Genomic DNA, 24,562 nt, shown 5'->3' with positions numbered 1-24,562 from the left:
CCCAGTACCTTGTTCTGCAGGAACAAGTTGATTCAATGTAGTGAATACGAACATTTTCATTAAATTTGATCATAGAGTAGTTCTGGGTATCTATGAATTAACTCTAGCGCCATACCATAAGTTGTTTTATTTATATTCTTTATTGGTTCCATTATTTGCATCCCAGATTCAATAGGATTATTTGAATCAACTCCCGTCTTTAGTATTTTTAACGAGCTGATAAAGTTTTCCTTTTTCAAAGTTTCCAAAAGGTAGTTAACTATTGGAAGTGTTGTCCACAGCGATACAATGGAATTGGCACCCAAAATTATCTGTGACTCACCATTGGTAACTTTCACAACTGACAAGTGGGGCAGATGCATGAACTCTAGTTGTACTTTACCATCATTAATCGATTGTTGTGGATTCCCTGCCATAAAACTGTCAATTACACTTTTATGTGATAAAAAGTTTAACCACTCGGGTTCACTAAACAAAACGCGATCTTGTTTGTTACCACTGATAACAACTACCGGTTCAAAATTTAATTCATGTGCTAGGCAAACAGAAACAAATTTTGAGTTCGATGGGTTCAGGTAAAACCGGCGTTCACCCAGGAATACGTTTCGATATGTAGCACTCATTTTGGAATTATGATCCATGTCTGCACGTCTCGGGTTCTTATACACAATAACCCTCCCCCTACTCTTTCCACTACCTCTACTTCTCGATGTTGTCTAGATACACCAGATGCGCCAGGTCGATGACCTGCTCATTTTGCTAGTACAATATCATATGTTCCCCCTTTTTTTTACTCAAATAGTGTTAATTAGACTAATTAATATTCACCCTAGACAACGGATGTTCACCTAATTAATATTCAACCTAGCCAGCGGTTGTTCACCTAATTAATATTCACCCTAGCCAGCGGTTGTTCACCTAATTAATATTCCACAATATTCCACATATTTGGACATACAATATACATCTACTTACCCTTTTCTTTTAATTCTCCTTTGGTACCTTAATTCCCATTTTAGATTTTGGGGAACTCATTTCATTGTGTTTATATACCCCATATTTATTGAAGGAACCCAATCTGGATTGTTATTATCAGTTAAGTCGGCTGGTTTTCCTACAAGATTAGACTGTTAACATCTTCAAAAATCGTTAATGTTCAAATGTTGTAACTTACCAGATATAAGATGATTACAGGGGAATTTCCATTTTGCTAGTAAAATCTTTATATTTTATTGCATTTTACCATTGTTGTTGTCTCTCAGATGATAACTATAACTTATTTAGTTAAATTGGTTCAGTTTTGTGCTTAGAATGTAGCACTGATGGTAAGTGGTAAAAGCTAACTTTATCACGATTACTTTGCATTTCACACTTCAAAACACAACACCAATGAGGCATATTATCTTTCTAAATTAATGCTTCCAGAGAAAATGTTAAATTAATCTTTGTACAACAACTAAAATGATCTAAAACCATAAGAACCTGATAGAATAATATTCAATGTTTGCCTTCCGGTAGCCATATTGATTTAATTTTGACAGCATCTTGGAACGGCCTATTGGAAAAATGTAAATGCAAAACCAAGTGACGTCACGATGCGTTTTGGACCACCTGTTTTAATTTGAATTTTTAATCGTCTTTAGGGGCCAAACGAAAGACAAACAAAACTTTTTTATCTTTGATACATGTTTTAAATTATGTTCTGTTGTGATTTATAACATTTTTTTCGAATTTACAAATTTATGCAAGTTCCCTATTAGCATCTCAAATGAAACTAATCGTTACCGCTTCAGTAGTTACTTGACTTACCTACAGTCGGAAAAATGAAAGAGTACCCATGAACGATCACAGCAATCACTTATTTTGTATTTAATGTCTTTTTCTATAAATAACAAACGTTTGTTATAGAAAAAGACAGCAAATACAAAATAAGTGATTGATGTGATCGTTCATGGATAATCTTTCATTTTTCAGACTGTATGTATTGAGTAAAAATTGTTTTTTTAATTATGAAAAAATTTTTTTAAATAACTTAAAAATTATTGGTCATACCAAAAATCTCAAGTACTTAGTAAAAAAATATAGATTTTGCTATTGTAAATATTTTGGGACTTTTTGTTTTCCTGAAGACAAAAATTATAGTTAAGGTATGGCTATTCAAAATTTGTATTCACTCGTGATTAGGGACTCGTTTAGCCCATTTAACTACAGCCTTTTCAAAAATAAGCACTATGAACCAATGAATCTTACAGATCTTTTAAAAAATACACAATAAAGTAATTTGTGAAGCGGTAACGATTAATTTCATTTCTCATCCAAATTAAAGGGTGTTTTCCACGATTTCTGTTAGTAACAAAAAAAGGAACCAACATTATTTTGATCGTAACTTACTTACTTTTCATGTCGGAAATTTTTTTAAAAAAGAAAAATAAAGCTCTTTTTAAATAATTTAAAAAAAGTTTAAGTTGAAATCAGTCTTCCCGCGAAAATTACTTGATTTTTTGGTTATTTCTCGTTGAAATATTCGATTTGGAATTTGACGAGTAAGAACTTACTTTTTATTAATAGCTACAACAACTATGCTTCTATATACGGGTCTACAGACTTTATATATATGTATTCCATTCTTTTCACTTTTTTATAAGCTATATTTTTGCTAATAGTATTTTTTAATAAAATACTTACTTTTTGAGTTTTATGCGAAAAAGCGCCAGAAAATGCGTTTTTTTTTGTAAAAAATAAACATTTTCACTCACAACTAACTCGAAAAGTATTGACTTATATAGAAAATAGTGCAGAAATTTTTTATAGTGAAAAAACAGTATAGAAAAAAAGTTGCTTAGAATTAGTTGATCCATCAATTCAGGACTTATTTTGAACGTATATTTTTTCACCCCAAGAAGGGACGAAAGTCACCCCCTGGGTAAAAACATACATCGGCACAATATCCCTTTTTTTCATTGACATATTAGCTATGCGTATGCCAAATTTCAAGCCGTTCTTTAATTTTTTTTTGGTTTGAAGGTTTTAAAATATTTTACCGTGAGTAAATGGACTATTAAAGCAGTAAATTAATACATATTAATCCTATCGTTTTTCATACTGACATGACTGATCACTTTACGCCAGCCGTTTTTATAAATAATAAAACTCAAAAATTTTCTACGTCTAAATCTCCAGTCACAATAAATTAAAAACCAATATAGGAAAACTACTACAGCTTTTAAAAAATGAACATTGGAATGAAATTTATATCAACAAAATAGATTCTCAAATTGCATGATACATTTTAGTTCAGAGAAATAAGGAAAAAAAATATCCTGTTGGTGACACAACCCCCTCCAGGCCGAAACCAAATTGTTTAAGTAGTATGGACATCGATTATAATAACCTATATGTTTCCTGCAGCCAATTTTGATGATATACATAGTTATAAACAAATGAATATCAACAAACGGTAAATTTTCGCTTTTTTCGTCTATTACTAAAAAAGTAGGCATTTTAAACAAATTTGAGAGTAAGAAACTTATAAACCGTATAAAAAACTTCAATATGGCGTTCGCTGGATATGTCTATCCTTATTGGTTCCTTAGAAAATTGCAAAATAAATCATAAATTTTGAGTTTTTATAAATATTCATAACTTATGTAAAAATTAACTTGGAACCTTCTTATTACACAGAATGCTGAGACTTATGGTGCTTAAATCATACCCTAAATTTCAAAGCAATTAGTCAAATAGTTTTAAAGTTATTTAATTTGTTTTTTCCAAATTAATTTTTTTTGCAACACTGTAAATCAGAAAATGATGAAGTTGCAGTAATACTTTAGATAGTTTATGAAAGAAGAAAATTTACAGTATTAATTTAATTAAAAAAAATGACAAAAAATAATTATAAATATTGCAAAATAATTTTGCAAAAACATGTGAATTAAAAAATTGGGGGGCTAACTTTGTCCCTAATTGTCCTAGTACAGTTGTTTTTCTTTCTAAATGTGTATAAAATTTCAGTCTTTGTAAATATAAAAAAATAATTTTTCTACGGGTAACGGTTAAAAAGTTATTCTAATTGTTTATAAGTAAGCAAAAAATCAACATGTTTTTGTAAAATAATTATACACTGTTTAAAATTATTTTTTGTCATTTATTTTTAATTAAGGTAATAGTATAAATGTTCTTTCATAAACTGTCCGAAGTATTATTGTAACCTCATAATTTTCTGACTTACAGTGTTGCAAAAAAAAATGAATTTGGAAAAAACAAATTAAATAACTTTTAAACTATTTGACCAATTGCTTTGAAATTTAAAATATAATTTAAGTACAAGAAGTCTCAGCATTCCGTGTAATAAGAAGGTTTTAAGTTAATTTTTACATAAGTTATGACTATTTATAAAAACTCAAAATTTATGATTTATTTTGCAATTTTCTAAGCAACCAATAAGGATGGACACATTCAGCGAACGCCATATTGAAGTTTTTTTATCGGTTTATGAGTTTCTTACTCTCAAATTTGTTTAAAGTGCTTAACTTTTTGGTAATAGACGAAAAATGCGAAAATTTACCGTTTTTTGATCTTCATTTGTTTATAACTATGTATATCATCAAAATCGGCTGCAGGAAACATATAGGTTAATAATATAGATGTCCACACTACTCAAAAAATTTGGTCTCGGCCTGGAGGGGGATGTGTCGAGAAAAATCTTATTTCTCTGGACTATTTACTAATAAGTTAAATAATTACATACAAATAGGCTATTGATTATGTACTATAGAAAGGAACTACAACGTTAACGGGGTTTTATTATTTGATATGGTTAATGAATCTCTATATATGAAAAAACCGCGGAGTGCTACCATTTCAAGGGGTGCGTTTTTGAGAAATGGGTGAATTAGTCCCTGGGCACAGGTTACATTAGGGTGAGTTCTATGCACTTTTGGTACAAATACATCTACACAAAAATTGTTCCTGGTTAAATTTCCTATCCAAATATAACTTTTGAAAGTCAAAGATACTTTTTTTTACAAAAATATATTCAAAAGAAAAAGCACAAAGAAACCCAAAAGAAAGAAATTTTGTTTTTTGTCCCATAACTTTTGTCCACGGGGATATAGGTATAGACATTGTTTCACAAAAAAAAAGTTACATATTTTCTAAAAATGTGTGTACCATTTTTATATATTCGGCTGCAATACGAAGGAAAAACAATCTTACTTTTTAATTAGAATAAGGAGTGCAGCCAGTCCCTTTAACTGCAATTTTCTGCTCTTATTGGAGCGTCATCAGAAGGAACGTAGGCACTGTTCTCCTTAATCCAATCAAATCGCATCGAAATATATACATATTTTCTCTTTAAAATGATGTTTGGTAGAGGTCAGTCGGATTTACAGTTTTCGAAATATGATTTTTCAAAGTTCGCCACTCACAGCAATTTTGGGCAATTTTCCTTGTTATTTCGCAAATATTGTTCTGTAACTTTTTTCTACGCAACTTTAGGCATATGCAATGGTACATGTAAGAGGAATAGAAATCAATTACCTTTAAAATGTTATACTGTATAATGTTGTAAGACTTCTTTTAAAGAGGTTATCTTTTTCAAGATTTTATACTTTTAACGAGTTTTTATATTTTTTACGATTATTTTTTAACTTTCCCATTATAACTTTTTTTTCTTACTTTTAGATATATATTATATGTATAATAAAAATGAAAGCTTATTCTCTTTTATAAGTATTATAAAAAATTCCAGGATTATTTTTGAATAAGGGTTCCATGACATCTCGTAACGCGACAGTTCGTAACGGCGACACTTGGTAACAGCGACAGTTCGTAACTATACAAATTCGTAACGGACAATTCGTAACGTCCAAATTGAATTATTCTGTTTATTGTTGTTAACGTGGAAACTAACTGTTATTACAGTTATAAATGAAACTATGTTTATCAATTTAACGAATCAGTACCAGGATAAACATTTTTAGGGATTTCATATTTCGTGTTTCAGAATATAATAAAAGTATTTAAACCAAGTATTAAAGTAATAAATCCATCCCTCTTATCAACTACAGTAAAACCTGTTTTACCGGCACCTGCCAAAAACGGCCACCTGTACTAACGGCCAGGTAAAACATTCTCCAAACCAATAGACTACGAAAACTGGCAATATCGGCCAATAGTTTTTTCATTTTTAGTGGCCGTTACTGACAGGTTTTACTGTATAACCGTTGATTGAATGTCCCAAAGCTATAACCAATCACAAGGTTTAATATAATAACAGGTAATTATAATCTTTCCTTTACAAAATGTTTATTTAAAAAGTTGGGACTGTTTAAAGACGATTGTCAGATTAAAGATTTCAGGAATTAAGTACTTCATTATTCCTTTGTCTGGGTATGTATACAAATACAGTGTGTCAATTTTAAAACTTACAATGGACTATATCTCAGGAACAAAAGCTTATATCGAAAAATGCTTGAAACCGTTTCTAGGATAGTAAGGGGGAACTAAAATGGCATGAAAGAGAACTCACCCCCATCAACCCCCTAGGCCCCACCCACCACAACCAAAAAAGTTAAAATTGCAAACCCCTACTTGTGATACGTCATTGAAAAGACTATAAAAAATGCTATCCAATGGTATAAATAATAATTATACAGGGTGAAGCAATAATTGTGAAACTTTTGCTTAAATGGAAAATTTAATGAGGTTTTGGTTGAGCTACAAATTTGTTAAAAATGTCAATTAAGTAAATATTCAAAGTGAGTTTCATTGTTTTGTAAACAATAATACAGCCTATTTTCAAACTCTGCACGAACTTTGGCAAATGTTGTTCTAGTAATAGCGCGACATGCTTGCGTAATAATTTCTCGCAATTCCCCAAGTGACGCAGATTGAGTTTTATAAAAAATTGACTTGAGGTAACCCCACAGAAAAAAGTCAGGTGGCGGTAAGTCTGGTGACCTCGGTGGCCACTCAATAGGACCTCTCCTTCCAATCCATTTGTTCGGATAATTAGTATCCAACCAGTTCCTAACTCGAGCAGCATAGTGAGGAGGTGCTCCATCTTGTTGAACGTGCAGAAAATCTTCGTTTAGAGGAGAGCTAGGTTGCCTTGGTCGTCCCTTTGGTTCTCTAATTCATGCACAATTAAAGGGTCGATGGTGTTTTCCAGCAAATCGAGATAAATGTCGCCACTTAAATTGCCTGGTATTAACAAGGGGAAAATTGTAGCATCGCCTTATATTCCTGCCCAAACATTCAGTTTTTCAGGATATTGAGTGTGACCATCTCTGAATCGATGCGGGTTCGCATTCCTCCAGTACCGACAGTTTTGTTTATTGGATCTGACAGAACCCAAAAAGCAGACGTTTTCAACTTGTATAATTATTATTTAAATTTTTTTGGTTGTGGTCGGTGGGGCCTAGGGGGTAGATGGGGGTGAGTTCTCTTTTATGTCATTTTAGTTCCCCCTTACTACCCTAGAAACGGTTTCAAGCATTTTTCGACATCAGCTTTTGTTCGTGAGATATAGCCCATTGTAAGTTTTAAAATTGACACACTGTATGCAAATTTAAGGAACAATAAGAGGAATAAACTTTTAAGAATATTGTTAAAAGTTTGTATGTATTTAAATATTTGTTTCTGTTTAAAGACTTTTAATATAGGTACTCTGAAACACGAAATATAAAATGTGTTAAACATGTTTATCCCCGTACTGATTTGTTAAATTGATAAAGATAATTTCAATTATAACTGTGACAACAGTTAGTTTCCACCTTAACAAAAATAAACAGAATAATTCAATTTGGACATTACGAATTGTCCGTTACGAATTTGTCTAGTTACGAACTGTCGCCGTTACCAAGTGTCGCCGTTACGAACTGTCGCTGTTACGAATTGTCCGTTACCAACTGTCCGGTTACGAACTGTCGCGTTACGAGGTGTCTGGTCACGTTGAATAAGATATGCTTTTTCAAAATGTAATAAGTAGGTACTTGCAACGATTTTTGATTTTTGGATTATTTTTTAAATTTCTCATTATAACTTTTTTATGTGATTGTGTGTTATGATTAAATCTTATTTTTTTATAGGTAATACTTTCGATCCACTTGACTCGGCCGGGCAAACTTCAAAATATGGATTAATTTCAATATTTGCTGTCAAAGCTCCTGCACCACAAGCTTTGCTTGAAAAAATAGCATGTAAATGTACCAAAGGATGTACAAAAATCTGCGGTTGTAGGAAGATAGGAATTAGTTGTTCAATATTCTGCAAAGGATACATGTGCATGGGTACTAATTGTGGGAGCTCTAAGATAACTGAGGTGTCAGAGGAAGATATTGAAGCTAATGCTAACGAAGAGATGGACTTTGATTTTGAAAATTTTTTAAATGTCAACGTTTAAATAATTTTAACTAAAGTGATGTTTTCTAAGACTAATGTTTATGTAATTTTTGTAAAAGAAATAACTTTAAATAATATAGGTAAAAAATATCAAAGAATCACTCGGTTTCCATTATTTAAATATAGATGATACACCATTTTAAAGAAGAGAAAGTAATCTCTCTTTATTGAGCAATATATAGTATATTCATGTACAAGAAAAAAAAGTTAAAATGAGAAATTTAAAAAATAATACTAAAATCAAAAATCGTTGCAAGTACTTATTACATTTTGAAAAATAATATCTTATTCAAAAATAATTCTAGAATGTTTTGTAATACACCATTTTAAAGTAAACAAAATAAGCTTTTATTATTATATAATATAATATATACCTAAATGTAGAAGAAAAAAAGTTATAATGAGAAATTTTAAAAATAATCGTAAAAAATGTAAAAAATAATATTTTTTTTTATATTAGGTATCATATAATAGTCTAAGAGCTAGTGAACCCTCCGACTAACGGTCGTCCTGTAAGGCTAGAAATTTTTCTAGTGATAATTCATAGCACACCAAGGCTAAAAACCATGACCTGGCAGGCCTCAGTGGTGCACGTGTATCTACCAGGTGAATCGAAAAGTGCAAATTTAGGGGGTAAAATAAACTTTCTCCTGTAAGGTTTAAATTTAAGTAGGTGCGAATTGAAGGTTGTGAAATCGGCCATTTTTAACCCTAAATCGGACATTTATCTAAAAATTTCAATGTTGCCAAGATACGTAGATATTCTTTAAACATTGATTGATGAAATCCATAAGGCCGATGCCGCAGTGCAGGAAGTTTGCTAGGATGGTGGATGGTAGATACCCGCCTGGCGACCATCCAGCTACTTATACCACGAATAATACAACGACGGTAGCCGCAGTGGCCTCCCACTACCATCTACCCACCCGGTGGTCCGCCAGGCGTCTATCCACCCATATCAGTCGTGTTTGATAATCCATCCGGGTAGCCTCGCTATGGATGAAAGCGTAATAAGTGCTGTGTATAAAAGAAGGGCCATTTGGGACCCAGCACACCCACTATGTGACGAAACATGGCTTAAAATATCTGTTTTATTTATTCTTTGCAGTTGCAATAAAAAAATCCAATATTCAAGTCAGGTGAATTTAAAAAACAATTTTTGCCTTTAAGTCGATTTTTCTCCACTTTCTGAAAAGTTTAGTGAGTGAGTTTTACCTCTAATATGGCGATATGCTCAAAAAACAAACCAAATGAAACAAACGATTCCTCAGCAGTCAGTTGGATACTGACTTCTGACTTCATTTCACTCTTTCACTGCGTCCAGGATGCAGCGACCCTCCACCATCCACCTTTAAAATCCACCCTCCAAGCCACCATCTAGCATCCTGCAGTTCGGCACCGGCTTAAGAGTTTTTGCAATAAAATATCGAAAACCCCTTTGTTTTTTTAATTGCTAATCAAGCGGGTGCGACACTGTAGTGTAAGTGAGGACGTTTGAGTTTGCATAAATTAATTATCTCGAGAATGGACAAATTTCAAGAGAAATCCTCAGACAGGTCGATTTTTATTTTTAAATTAGGACTTTTTGGCATATATATAATACTAGTGACGTCATCCATTTAAGCGTGATGACGTAATCGATGATTTTTTTTTAAATTAGAGTAGGGGTTGTGTGATAGCTCATTTGAAAGGTTATTGAATTTTGTATTCACTAATATAAACATTAACATAATTATTTATACAGGGTGTACAAAATTTTTTTTTATTAAATTAAATTTGACAAATAGAAGAAAAACTTTTTTTGTACACCCTGTATAAATAATTATGTTAATATTTATATTACTGAATAGAGAATTAAATAACCTTTCAAATGAGCTATCACACAACCCCTACTCTTATTTAAAAAAATCATCGATTACGTCATCACGCCCAGATGGATGACGTCACTAGTATTATATATATGCCAAAAAGTCCTAATTCAAAAATAAAAATCGACCTGTCTGAGGATTTTTCTTGAAATTTGCCCATTCTCGAGATAATAAATTTATGCAAACTCAAACGTTCTCACTTATACTACAGTGTCGCACCCGCTTGATTAGCAATTAAAAAAACAAAGGGGTTTTCGACACTTTATTGCAAAAAACTCTTCGGGATTTCATCAATCAATGTTTAAAGAATATCTACGTACCTTGGCAACATTGAAATTTTTAGATAAATGTCCGATTTAAGGTTAAAAATGGCCGATTTCGCAATTTTCAATCGCTTATATAAAAAAAGCTATTAACTTAAGAGAGAAATAACTAAAGACGTTTTCTGTTTGGAATGATTCAAAAAACCTAAAAAAAATTGTTCGATGCAAAAAGAATAATTTTAGGAAAAACCCCTAATCTTTCCCCTCGCCTGGCAAGGTCTTATGCTCTTCAGAATCGCCTGTCATTGTACACATTTCTTCTAAATGACTTACTCAAACACCTACTTAAATTTAAACCTTACAGGAGAAAGTTTATTTTACCCCCTAAATTTGCACTTTTCGATTCACTTGGTAGATACACGTGCACCGCTGAGGCCTGCCAGGTCATGGTTTTTAGCCTTGGTGTGCTATGAATTATCACTAGAAAAATTTCTAGCCTTACAGGACGACCGTTAGCCGGAGAGTTCACTAGCTCTTAGACTATCATATATATATATACGGAATTCTGAGGTTATTGGGATATGCAGCAGTGAAATAAGTGTACTCTTTTAACTAAGTTTCAAGCTTTCGAAAATGTTTATTTTCATCATCAGGAATAACTGAAATAAAGTGCTACTGTTAGTACAGCATCCTCGAAAACATATAGTAAAAGGTGTAAAGGTTTAAAAACTTACGTTATTGAGATTTGCTTTCCGTTATTCCTGATGATGAAAATAAACATTTTCGAAAGCTTGAAACTTAGTTAAAAGAGTACACTTATTTCACTGCTGCATATCCCAATAACCTCAGAATTCCGTTTTCTACGTTGTCAGCAAAGACTTCTTTTCCTTTTATATATATATATATATATATATATATATATACTATATATAATATATTATTATATAATATATAATATATATAATAATATTATTTTATTTTTATATTATATTATAAAAATCGTTAAAAGTATAAAACCTTGAAAAACCATAATCTCTTTAAAAAAAAGTCGTACAACGATACACAGTAGACCATTTTAAAGGTAATTGATCTCTATTTCTATTACGTGTACCATTACATATACCTAAAGTTGCGTAGAAAGAAGTTACAGCACAATATTTGCGAAATAACAAGGAAAATTGCTCAAAATTGCTGTGAGTGGCGAACTTTGAAAAATCATATTTCGAAAACTATAAATTATAATTACCTCTACTAAACAACATTTTAAAGAAGAAATATGTAGGTTTTTTTTTCTGTAAAGCAATATCCTCGTGGACAAAAGTTATGGGACAAAAAACAAAATTTCTTTCTTTTGGGTTTCTTTGTTATTTTTCTTTTGAATATATTTTTGTAAAAAAAAGTATCATTGACTTTAAAAAGTGATATTTAGATAAGAAATTTAACCAGGAACAATTTTTATGTAGGTATGTTTGTATCAAAAGTGCATGGAACTCACCCTAATGTAACCTGTACCCAGGGACTAATTCAGCCATTTCTCAAAAACGCACCGCTTTAAATGGTAGCACTCTGCGGTTTTTTCATATATAGATATCCATTGACCATATGAAATAATAAAACCCCGTTAACGTTGTAGTTCCTTTTAGCTATCTTATTTTGAATATAATTAATAGCCTAAAATCTCTAGAGAGATAAAACCCTTAAATAAAAAAATATCAAAAAAACCTTGGATCGGCGAGGTTGATATTAATCAAACGAGATTTTCTTAGAAATAAATTAGTGCCTATAGTTTATCCTTATTATTCTTACCACTATAATAATTGTCTATATTTATGCAGTGTTATTAGGGTGCTATATTGGGATTATTTTTATGACCCAATGTATAAAACTTGCACTGAATACTGTTTCCGAATTACTGCAACTTTGCAGTTTATAACTTAGGTACTCATGGATCATTAATATAAAAAATACAAAAGTGTTTGTGTTAGTGAGTTTTAGGCAGGCACCGGCGGTTGAGACAAGGGCTTTGTTTAGCAGGTAAAACGAAGGAACCTAACAATAGCGTTTTCTGTGTTTCTTAATAAATTTGGTTTTACAATTTTTTGATAAATAGGTATTTTTGTTTTTATTTATAAATACCTACACAAAAATTAAAATTTATTAGGCAGTTACATTTCGTAGTGTGTACCTGTATAGTTAAAAATGTCCCAAACAAATTAGTAAAAAAAGAAGCAAAAAGCGCGTTAGAGCGAGGGCCCAGGTTCCGCTGAGCCATGCTCAGTACGATACTGTTCCCCAGTGTGCACTATGAAATGTCTTTTCAAATCACTTGTTCTAGTAAATTACTTAAAACAAATTCCACACTTGAATCGTTTATTTCAGAACGCACCTAAGTGACAACATATCAAAAAATATGTTTTTGGTGGTACTGTACAATTTAAAGGTAAATACATCTTTTAGTTCGGAAAAAACCTATATTCCATATCAGCAATGCTATTTGGCAGCCTTGGAAATAATCCCTTTACTTCAGAAAGAACCAAAGCGCCATCGCTTAGGTTCTTTCTGCGGTGAATTTCACTCACGACGCGACGGTTGGCGTAGCCTTCACTAAATTAGACGTTAATTTTTTGTTTTACATGTACAGGGTGTTTCAGTGGGACACGGAAATACTTAAATGGTGAATAGAGGTCACTGAGGCGGTTCTAGACATGTTACATTTATTGCCCCACCGATTTTTATAACCGAGTTACAGGGTGTTTTATTCACCAGTGTTTAGAACCACCTTGTTTATTTTTTTGATATTTGGTACACATATGTCTCATTTAGAACCAAACGACCCTAATCACAAGAAAAATCCAGGTCCGGATTAATAAACAATATGAAGTAATTGTGACATTGAAATAACACCCTGTATATTGAAATTTTCAAAAACCGTTTGCATATATGAAAAGAGCATAAAAAACTGAGTTTATAGTTTCGCTAAGTTTTTTGCGCAGACAATTCGCGCGAATTATATTGAAATTTTTAAGAAGGACATGGTCACTAGTCTTACTAGTGCGACTATATGCAAAACTTACCCCACTATTTAATATTTTTCGAAATAGGCGTAGTAAAAACACTCCAAAAAATTAATGGTTTGACTTAATTTCAATAGTGATTTAGAAAAAATGTTCAAAAATTTATAACTCAAAAATTTTAAGACAAAAACAATTAAAAAAAACAGAATATTCCAATACCATGTTTTTGATTTGGTAAAAAAATATTTGAAGGATACTATAAATACCTATACTTAAGATACACAACAGTTTTTTTAGTTTAGTTTTAGTTTTTCCGAAAGTTGAAAAAAGCGCACTTAGGTGGTTTTTGACATAACCGATTCACTTGTGAGGTAGTTCTCCTGTGTGAACAGTCATGTGAACAGTTAATCTACATTTATGAGCAAATTCTTTAAAACAAATCTCACACTTGTAAGGTTTTTCCCCAGTGTGCACTCTCAAATGCACTTTGAAATTACTTGCTTGGTAAAACTGCTTGAAACAAATTTCACACTTGTGAGGTTTTTCCCCAGTGTGCACTCTCAAATGTTCTTTCAAATAACATGATTGACTAAATCGCTTAAAACAAATTTCACACTTGTGAGGTTTTTCCCCAGTGTGCACTATGAAATGTCTTTTCAAATCACTTGTTCTAGTAAATCGCTTAAAACAAATTTCACTTGTGAGGTTCTTCCCCAGTGTGCCTTCTCAAATGTTCGTTCAAACTCATTGCTTGACTAAATTGCTTAAAACAAATTTCACACTTGTGAGGTTTGTCTCCAGTGTGAACTGTCATGTGAGAAGTTAATCGATGTTTATGCGCAAATTGTTTAAAACAAATTTCACACTTGTGAGGTTTTTCCCCAGTATGCACCATCAAATGTTTTTTCAAAGTACCTGCTTCGCTAAATTGTTTAAGACAGATTTCACACTTGTATGGTTTTTCTCCAGTGTGTATTCTTAAATGCTCTTTTAAAGTACCTGCTTGACTAAATTGCTTAAAACAAATTTCACACTTGTGAGGTTTTTCCCCAGTGTGCGCTCTCAAATGTCTGTTCAAATTACTTGCGTGACTAAATTGCTTAAAACAAATTTCACACTTGTATGGTTTTTCTCCAGCGTGTATTCTTAAATGCCCTTTTAAAGTACACGCTGTAGAAAATTGCTTAAAACAAATTTCACACTTGTGAGGTTTTTCCCCAGTGTGCGCTCTCAAATGTCTGTTCAAATTACTTGCTTGACTAAATGGCTTAAAACAAATTTCACATTTATAAGACCTATCGCCAGTCACATCTTTCATATTATTATTTAATGTTTTCCCTTGAGTATGTCGAGTCACATCATTTCCTTGGTAAGACGAATCTTTAACAAGTTTCTCCGTAATCTCCATTTTGTTTTCATTTTGGAAATAACCTAAAATGCAAACCAACTATAATGTAATTATTTGAGTAAACTAAAAGTCAAACAATTAGAAATGCACGTCATAGATATAATGACATCATAACCCACCGGTAACAAACTTGACAGCAAATAAATTCAACAAATTTTTCTGCATAGCAACATTATTTAAATTAACGCCTAACTAAACCTACCATACAACAAAACTATTATATGAACCTAATCGACCAATCAAGGATAGGGAAGGGAAAATGATGTTGGTTAAAAAATAAACTGTCGTTAACATATAAACTAAATACAGTAGAATCCCGCAAATCCGAACTAATGGGGGGCCAGCCTAGATTCTGACTTGCCTGCTGAAGCTAAATTCTTTGCATTTCATAAGGAATTAAGCAAGGCTTTCTTACACTTTTTCCTGAAAAATCCTATAAAAAACGTAGAGATCAAAGTCGACTAATAAACTGGTTCAACGATGATTTGAAGTCCATGAGGGAAGCTCTGCAATTGATAAAGGAGCAGTATGATGAGTTTCCTACATTGGCTCAGAAAAATCTATTAACAAATCACAAACAAGATTACAAATTAGCAATAAAATGTGCTAAACAAAGGGCCAATGATAACCTTATTTCAACTGCATCCAATCTAATTAAGTGTATGTGGGATATTATCAATGAACAAAGAAACAAGTCTAAGAGCAAGTTAGAAACAAAAATTACACCTAATGAATTTAATGACTTCTTCACTAATGTCGCCTATAACTTGCAGATCCAGATTCAACCCTCCTTCTTCTCCCTAGTATTTTGATATCGTCACCATGTTTGGGGAAGTATTTTTCTTCCAAGATGTTTCTCATTGAAATCAGAGACATTTTAACAAATTTGGTGAACAAGAAAAGTAGACTATTTCGGATTCTCGGTTAACATAATAAAAGGAGTGAAACATATCATTGCTGGTCCATAAACAACACTTATAAATCACTGTTTTATGGAAAGCATCTTTCCTGATGCGAGATTATTAACACAATCAAAAAGCGCAAACTAGAATATCTTGGCCATGTTATGAGGAATGAACAGAGATATGGCTTGTTGCAACTCATTCTTCAAGGCAAGGTATTTGGAAAGAGAGGACTTGGGAGAAGAAGAATACCGTGGCTTCAAAACCTGAGAAAGTGGTTTAATACATCGACAACCGGATTATTCAGAATAGCAGCACGCAAAGTTAGGATAGCCATGCTGATCGCCAACATCCGGAACGGATAGGCACCTTAAGAAGAAGAAGAAGATCTTTCCTGATCTGCTCAAAAAAGCAGTGGTGGTACTGATCTATAAAAAGGGTGACAATGATGACCCATCCAATTATAGGCCACTATCACTCCTTCCTATAATATCAAAGGTATTTGAGAAATGTATGGCAGCAATGATTATTAAGTATTTTGAATCCAAAAATTTGTTTACAAATATTCAGTTTGGTTTTAGAAGGGGTTTAAATACAACAAAAGCCATCGTGGACTTAATGATGAAGACTCAAGAGGCTTTCAAGCAGAGCTGCTATCTGTTGGCTACATTCTGTGACTGAGCAAAGCTTTTGATTGTGTTTCACATGAACTGTTTCTCAGGAAATTGGAGAGATATGGGTTTGGAGATAGTAGCATTGAAATGATCTCCAGCTATCTCTCCAATAGAAAGCAGAGTGTGCAGGTGGGTAAAATGAGGTCGGCAGAGAGAGCTATAAATATTGGATTACCTCAAGCAAAGAATACCTAACTACCAAGAACCGACACGGACGGCGATTCTTTTGTTGTTAGCATGTACTTAATTTCAGTATCGAGTTGCCAAGGGAACACACGAGTACACTGAGAAAAGTCTCACACATTTCTGGCGTGTATCAATAAAATATTGGTTGCACTGAGAAAAAGGTTGCATGCAGGGCCGGCTTTTGTTGACATTCTTAATATGGTGGAATTATTTTTGATTTACAAAAGGTTGCAAAGACAACACAAAGTAATGGTGAGAATTATATTGATTAAAACCATGGATAAAATACCTTTTTATCCTGATTTTAGCATTGAAAGACCAATAATAAAATATATTATAGTGGCGTGACATTCACTAATTATTCTTTTTGGCTTATATTGATACAACGATACAAAATATAATTTGTTGTTCTCACCAATTTTGAAAAAATGTGAACAAGTTGGTGAGAATTTGAACGACTTGGTGTGACCTAATAGGCTGTCTGTCCGTCCGACCGCGAATATAACTCCTTCCGTCACTATACCAGGTAGAATGACAAATGAGGTGTCAAATGAAAGCTTATAATCCATGGATGGTACTCAAGGTGAGAAATTTGATCTAGGCTGTCTGTCCGTCCCGCCGCAAATGTAACTCCCCCGTCACTATACCAGGTAGAATCACAAATGGGGTGTCGAATGAAAGCTCATAATCCAAGGATGGTACTAAAGGTGAGAAATTTGACCTAGGACTTCCGGTTTTAGAAATGCGACCGGAAGTACTCTTTTAAAGTCACCGCAATAGCACAAGTGATATATTATGATATATTATTCGACGCGCATTCGCAAGACGAGAAAAAATTTATACTTCTGGTTTCATGACTGTCTGTCCGTTCGACCGCGAATACAACTCCTCAGTTACTAATACCGATAGAATGACAAATGAGGTGTCGAATGAAAGCTTATAACCCATGGATGGTATTAAAGATGGGAAATTTGACATCGGACTTCGGTTTTAGAGTTACAACCGTAAGTACTGTTTTAAAGTCACTCAAAATATGATATGAATGTAAATAAAGATGACTCAAATTTAGTAAAATCGTATATCAATCGACGCCAAGTTCACAAAAAGTTACAAAGTACACAAAGAGTTCAAATATCGATTTCCAGTTCTACTTTCAATTACTTTGGGTGAAAACCTAGGACCAATTACTTGTTTGTCGAGGTATTTCCTAATTCATTATATTTCGTAAAATAATCGAAAAATAACACAGTCGTTGTAACCGTCACGGAATCCAATTTTTTGGGTGACAAATGTTCGTGATCAACAACAAGAGACTGTATGTTAAAATCGAATGTCAATATTTTTAATTTTTATTGTCTTGGAAACCAGCCAAAAGTAGGTACATTCTTTAAAGTCGAATATCGGGGTAGGATTCAAAATACAGCTTAAACAATTTGAAATACTTGTGCAAGCTTCCAATACTCTTTTCCATCAAGTCCATCCTATTGGCAGCTCTTAACCACAGATCAGCCCTGAAATACAAATACAGTAGACTCGCGATTATCCGAGACTCGGTCATCCGAGCCCCTCGGTTAACCGAGGCAAAAGTCATAACTGGTGAGTTACACTTTTCAACCTTGGCGCAACAACCGCCTCAATATCAAAAAGAGAAATAAAGCTTATGCAAAATCAAAGACTTTTTTAAACAGTAAGATTGATAAGGTAAATGTTTTTATCTTTTATAGACAGTACTGTATTAATTTTGTCATTAAAATATCCACAGTTATGATTATTTACGTGTTTTTCTATCAATATAACCAATCTCAGTGTTAACCGAGTTTTTTCGTATCCGAGGTAGTCACAGTCCCAGTTACCTCGGACAATTGCGAGTCTACTGTATAACGTAATAAATGAAGTATACAGTAAGATCAAATTTGGGGTTTAAAATACTTAACATTTAAGTACGACCTAGGTACCTAGTTAGTAATTCTGAAGTATAGAGATACCTATGCCTTGCATTATTTTTAATTTACTCTCACTCTCTTGTGATAATAATGATAACTTTCTTGGGTAATAGTTTTGATGAAAGGTAAGGTAAATTTAAAGTGGAATTAGAAAAAAAATATTCTGTGTGTGTCTTTGTACTCACTCTCATATGATTCCAACAAAACTCGTGTCGCTATACTGCAGTATTATTACCATTATGTATACATAACAAACTTCTCTATCGATAAAGAATAAGGTATAACAAAATTGCAACACACCTTTCCTCATTTTTTGGGATTGAAAATAGGCTTAAACCACCCCCTGTTCTTTTCTGGCAGCCACGAAATATACCTACATGAAAACCCTCGTCGTTTCGCAGCCATTCCAACAGTAAATAAACCACTTAACTATGTACACACGAATAAATACTACACTAATAAACTAATCCACTATACACAAATAAAATAAAAACTAAACTTAAAACCTAGAAAATAAGTCTATACAAAATATTACGAGCTACAAACTGATACAAAAAGAAAATACTAATGCCAAGCCAAGCCAAACAAACAACAAACGCCGATCCTGTACAAGACAAACGTCACCAAAATTATTTGGTATTGAGGCAAATTGAGAAATGGCCGATCTCGGACATGCGCATAAAAATGTTGTTCATAGATAATCCATTCGTGTCGGTGCTTGTGGTAGATATGTATTCTTTGCCTCACGGGTCAATATTGGGACTTATTTCTAATTTATATTAATGATCTTCCACAGACAGATCTTACAAGTTCATTTACTCTTTTTGCTGATGATACTACTATTACCTGCAAAGATTGGGATTGTAATGCAGCAATAGAGGCATCAAAACGAGCACAAGATAAGGCAGAACAATGGCTTGCAGCAAATATGTTGCTTCTAAACCTCAATAAAACCCAGTCTTCGATTTTTTCATCAAGACAACTTCCATACGGAGATGCAGACAAACAAATAAAAATTTTGGGGGTTTACTTGGATGCAGGCCTATGTTAGAAAGCTCATACAATGTCCTTTGTTGCTAAGTTAGGAACTGCGTCTTTTCTGATTAGAAGACTTTCTGAGTGTGTATCTCAGTTTACTTTACAACAGGCCTATTTTGCACTGTCATTCACACATTAGTTAATGCAATTTTGGTATGGGATCACAGTGCTGGAGCCAAATATGTCTTTCGTATTCAGAGAACAATAGTAAGGATAATTTCTGGCCTGTCCTATCAGAAAGAATGTCGGCAAGCATTTGTTATACTACACATACTAATTCTGCCTTCGGTATTTATTCTAGAGAGTATTGTTCACGTACAACAAAATATAGATTGTCATCAAAGACATGAGGATGTACACTGATATGAAACCAGGAATAAGCATGCCTTAATACTGCCCTACACCAGGCTCCAAAGAAGTAGAGACGGACCAAACTCTTATGGTGTAACATTTTACAAGAAGCTGCCTACTGAAATTACTGAATTGCCATTTTACAATTTAGAAAATCACTAAAAAATTTTCTCATTAGTCAAACATTTTACAGCAGTGATAAATTTTTAAATTTTAACTTTAATGTTTGGAACGGGATTGTGAATTGTTGAATTGTTCTTTGTTTATTCTTAGGAACCCAGAAAGTCTTAATTAATGTATGTGTTATTTCATATTATGCCTTGTGTTTTTATATTTGTATTTTATATATGTGAATCAAAGTTGTACACTGTTTTTTGACGTTTGTAAGTACTTTTGTATATTAACATGAATAAATGACTTGACTTGTTCAGATTCTGAATAATTCAGATTATCCGAAAGTTAGCCTAACTAATAATTAGTCAAAGCTTTCATTGTGGTTGATTTTGACTCACAAAACATTCTCACAAGAGTGTAAACATTGGCTCGTATGAATATATCGACGGGTTTTTGACAAAACATCGTAAGCATCAATTTTCCGAAAATGGTATTTTTATCTTAAATAGTTCCTTACGATAGTATACAGCTAATTAAAAATTATTTTTTTCCTAATAACATCCGAATTGTCTAAAATTGAATTTAATGTTTATCGTAACCACCGCATTTCAAACTCATTTTGTGCCTATGGTATCGTAAACGCCAAGGTAGTACCGACAGTTGATGGTAAACGCCATCAATCTTGTCATTTACGTTTGGATATTTTGCCGCTTACGATAAGATTCAATGACCAAAATGACCGTTAGGATTACTCAGTGTTATCTTAAATGTGTTAGAATTCAGTGGAAATTTTATTTCGCTCCAACAATTTAAAACGAAAATAGTGGTAGTTTTTATAAATCCTTTTATTCAATAGATGCGGTAAGTTTTTAATACTTGTTTTTATGGTTTATTTTCTTTTTCATAGAATTTGAAGTCAAATTTACTAATTTGGTAATGACGTAACCTATGGTTTTTAGTTGTTCTTGTGCACATATCATAAATATTATATTTGCAACAAAAATATATCAACTTAGTAGGTAGTAAATATATTAACGTAGTAAGTTCACTGAAACCTGAAACAAATGTAGGGGAGTCAATATAGAACGAACATTGAAACATAGTTTTTAATTCCAAACAACTTTTTTTGAAGTTATACTTCTTTACCGGCGATAGAGGGTGATTTTTTTATATGTTAAAACCTATCAGCCCGGCGCATGCGCATTATAACTTTGTTCTGATTGGATGTTCAAATGACATGTCAAAAATTATCCGATATGGCAGCTGTGGTTTGGAGGTAAAGGTAAAGGTAAACAAATGTATATTAGTTTTATTGTTGTGAGGACAGAAGCAAAAAAGTTTATAATATTGTAGTGACTTTTAAATAGTTTTTAAAAGCAACAGGTACGTAATAATTGTTAATGTATCATGGGTATAAACCTACCTATTTGATCTGCCAAAATACATAGTATGTAATACTTTTATTTATATAATTTGATTACCAGCAAAATTTCTATCAATATTCACCTAATATATTGTTTTTTTACTCTATGTTTTGTTGTATTTTTTCAATTCTAAATCATTTCAATTCAAAATTAAAATAATTTGATCAATTTTCAAAATATCAAAATATCACAAGTTTAATCCGTTTAGTTAGTCGATCTTCGTAAATAATGACACATAGTGTCCGTGGCTAAGCGGACAAGGTCTCACAAAGTATCGTATGCTACATAATTTAATTAAAGAATGTTATATTACAGTTTTTTTTTAATTATTATCTTTTTTTATGTACTAATTTATCACAGTTTCAAAATTTTAATTATATTAACCGAAAAGTCGGTAGAAGAAAAAGTCGCCTCCTGTAAAATTTGCGTTTTGTCGGTTACAATGTTTTGTCAAAAAGCCATCGATATGAATAAAAATGAGCATGTAGTTTATAATCCAAATAAATATAACATACATACTCCACCTGGTAAGAATAAAAATCAGAAGTATCGGCTTGAGTATGTACAGTTTGTTGTGAGAATTAGGTACTCATTTTTGATATGAATAAAAATATCTTTATGCTTTTAACCTTCCGATGACCAACCTTTTTTTGTTACACGGATGACCAAGGGAAGGAAAATGACCCCAGGTCAAAAATGACAATTAACAAAAAAATGAAGTTTTTTTTTCTTTTTTTTTATGGCATGGACTTTATGTCATTCAGTCAGTCACAACATGAGTATTAGTGTCATGTGTAGTGTGTGTGTGTTGAGTAAGTGTCTTGTTACTTTGCAAAGTCGACGTCATTAGCGTAAAACTACTTGGAATTACATATAATAGACAGTATTTTACTAAACATCAACTTCAGAATATATTTTTTATTCGTAAAATATGGGGAATTTTTTTTTATTTTAAAATATGAGGATATCTAGAATGATATTAAAGTCAAATAAAAAAATGAGTTAAAAATTAAAAATACTTTTGAATTTATTAAAGAAAAACATAAGCTCTTAGAAGAATCCTTATATCACAACTGGTGGGAAGTAGAAATAGGGGTAGGCCAACACTCAGATGGAAGGATGGTGTAGATGAGAATGGGAGAAAAATAGGAGCAGCAAACTGGCATGGCAAGGGTTGGTAATGGATAGGACTGACTGGCATAATAGACTTGGGAAGGTCGAGGCTCTTTCATAGGGCTGTAGCACCATTGATGATGATGATATCCGATGTCCCTTATATCCAGGTTTTACTGTAAGTACCTACTAAATATTTTTACCATATTTTTTTACTAACCTTTTTCAGTTTTTTGGTCTTCTTCAAACGGGTCGAGTTTACTTCCATGTTGTTCTATTTCAGTATTTATGGGACATTTCTTTAAATCCAAAGAATCATAATATGTGTCCTGCCTATAAGATTCATGCTTAATTTCACATTTCAAGCCTTCTAAAAGGGCATCATTCATGTCATTATACTCTATTTCTATTTTACATGTTTCCTCGCTACTTTCTTGTTTTACTTCCATTTCCATTTTATCACACTTGATTTTATGATTATGAATTCCATCCATATGAATTCCAATAATAATTTTACTTACACAAAACAAAAAAAGTCACTTTTGTTTGGTTGGAGGAGAAATTGTCAATGCAGAGCTGCCAGATGTGATTTTATAAATCCGTGACTTAGAAATTCCCCAAATTTAAATTTTTGCTGCATTTTAATAAATTATTAGTAGTCAGTAAATGTAGAGAACAGTAAATCAAAAAATATACTATTTATGAACAGAGGACACTCTAAATAATTAATAGGTCCTATCGTCTTCGATTATATGAGAATAGAATATGTATAGGTACAGTTCTATGTTCTATGTACATTCGCTAATTTAATTTACCATGACCCCATCGTCCAATCGTCCATAATTATCCAACCAAAAAAATCCCCCAACCATTTTTGCTTTTAAAAATTCCCCCAGACGCCTTCAATTTATCCCAAAATTGTGGGAATATACCCCAAGCTGGCAACACTGTGTCAATGTCATGTCACTTCATTTCAAAATACCATAGAGTTATACAGGGTGTCCCGAAAAGATTGGTCATAAATTATACCACAGATTCTGGGGTCAAAAGTAGGTTGATTGAACCTCACTTACCTATATACAATAGTGCACACAAAAAGAGTTACAGCCCTTTGAAGTTACAAAATGAAAATCGATTTTTTTTCATATATCGAAAACTCTCAGAGATTTTTGATTTTAAATGGACATGTCGCATTTTGATGGAAGCAACAAAAAAAAAATTTAAGTAAAATTTGTGCACCCCATAAAAATTTTATGGGGGTTTTGTTCCCTTAAACCCCCCCAAACTTTTGTGAACGTTCCAATTAAATTATTTTTATGGCACCATTAGATAAACACATTATTTTTAAAACTTTGTTGCCTCTTAGTACTTTTTTGATAAGTCAGTGTTTATCGAGATATTTTGAATATTTGTCGAATCCCCCACACTGTACGATTTGTAGAGACCTGTTAATAATCTGAAAATTTATTTATAATTTACATTTTTAGGTATACATATTTTGAAAAAGAAGCTACATCTCGATAAAAGGTGACTTATGAAAAAAAGACTAAGAGGCAAAAGTTTTAAAAACACTGTGTTTAACTAATGGTACCACAATAATAGTTTAATTGGAACGTACACAAACATTTGGGGGGTTTAAAGGAACAAAACCCCCATAAAATTTTTACGTAAATATATTGAAAAAGAAGCCGCATCTCAATAAAAACGGGCTTATCGAAAAAATACTAGGAGGCAAAAAAGTTTTAAAAACGTTGTGTTTAACTAATGGTACCACATAATGAATTACTTGGAACGTACACAAAAGTTTGGGGGGGTTTAAGGGAACAAAATCCCCATAAATTTTTTATGGGGTGGACAAATT

General features: G+C 32.5%; 1 protein-coding gene across 1 annotated transcript; it reads right to left on the bottom strand.

The window, feature by feature from the left end:
• Positions 1-12,145: 12,145 nt before the first annotated feature.
• Positions 12,146-23,248, bottom strand: LOC126892092 (zinc finger protein 570-like). Its single transcript, XM_050661527.1, has 2 exons — positions 22,922-23,248; positions 12,146-14,979 (listed from the first exon to the last, which is right to left on the bottom strand). The coding sequence occupies exons 1-2, from the start codon at positions 23,193-23,195 to the stop codon at positions 14,243-14,245; spliced, it is 1,011 nt and encodes a 336-aa protein (XP_050517484.1). The 5' UTR covers positions 23,196-23,248; the 3' UTR covers positions 12,146-14,242.
• Positions 23,249-24,562: the final 1,314 nt, after the last annotated feature.

This window comes from Diabrotica virgifera, chromosome 9 (genome assembly GCF_917563875.1).
Source record: "Diabrotica virgifera virgifera chromosome 9, PGI_DIABVI_V3a".
In the NCBI taxonomy this organism is placed as follows: Eukaryota; Metazoa; Arthropoda; class Insecta; order Coleoptera; family Chrysomelidae; genus Diabrotica; species Diabrotica virgifera.
This window is presented reverse-complemented; position numbering and strand designations above follow the sequence as displayed.

Excerpts from the sequence above, each read along its gene's own strand:
- LOC126892092 (XM_050661527.1), bottom strand. The coding sequence starts at position 23,195 with ATGGATGGAATTCATAATCATAAAATCAAGTGTGATAAAATGGAAATG. Across the intron at positions 14,980-22,921 it reads AGACCAAAAAACTGAAAAAG|GTTATTTCCAAAATGAAAAC; the intron begins GTTAGTAAAAAA and ends TTTGCATTTTAG.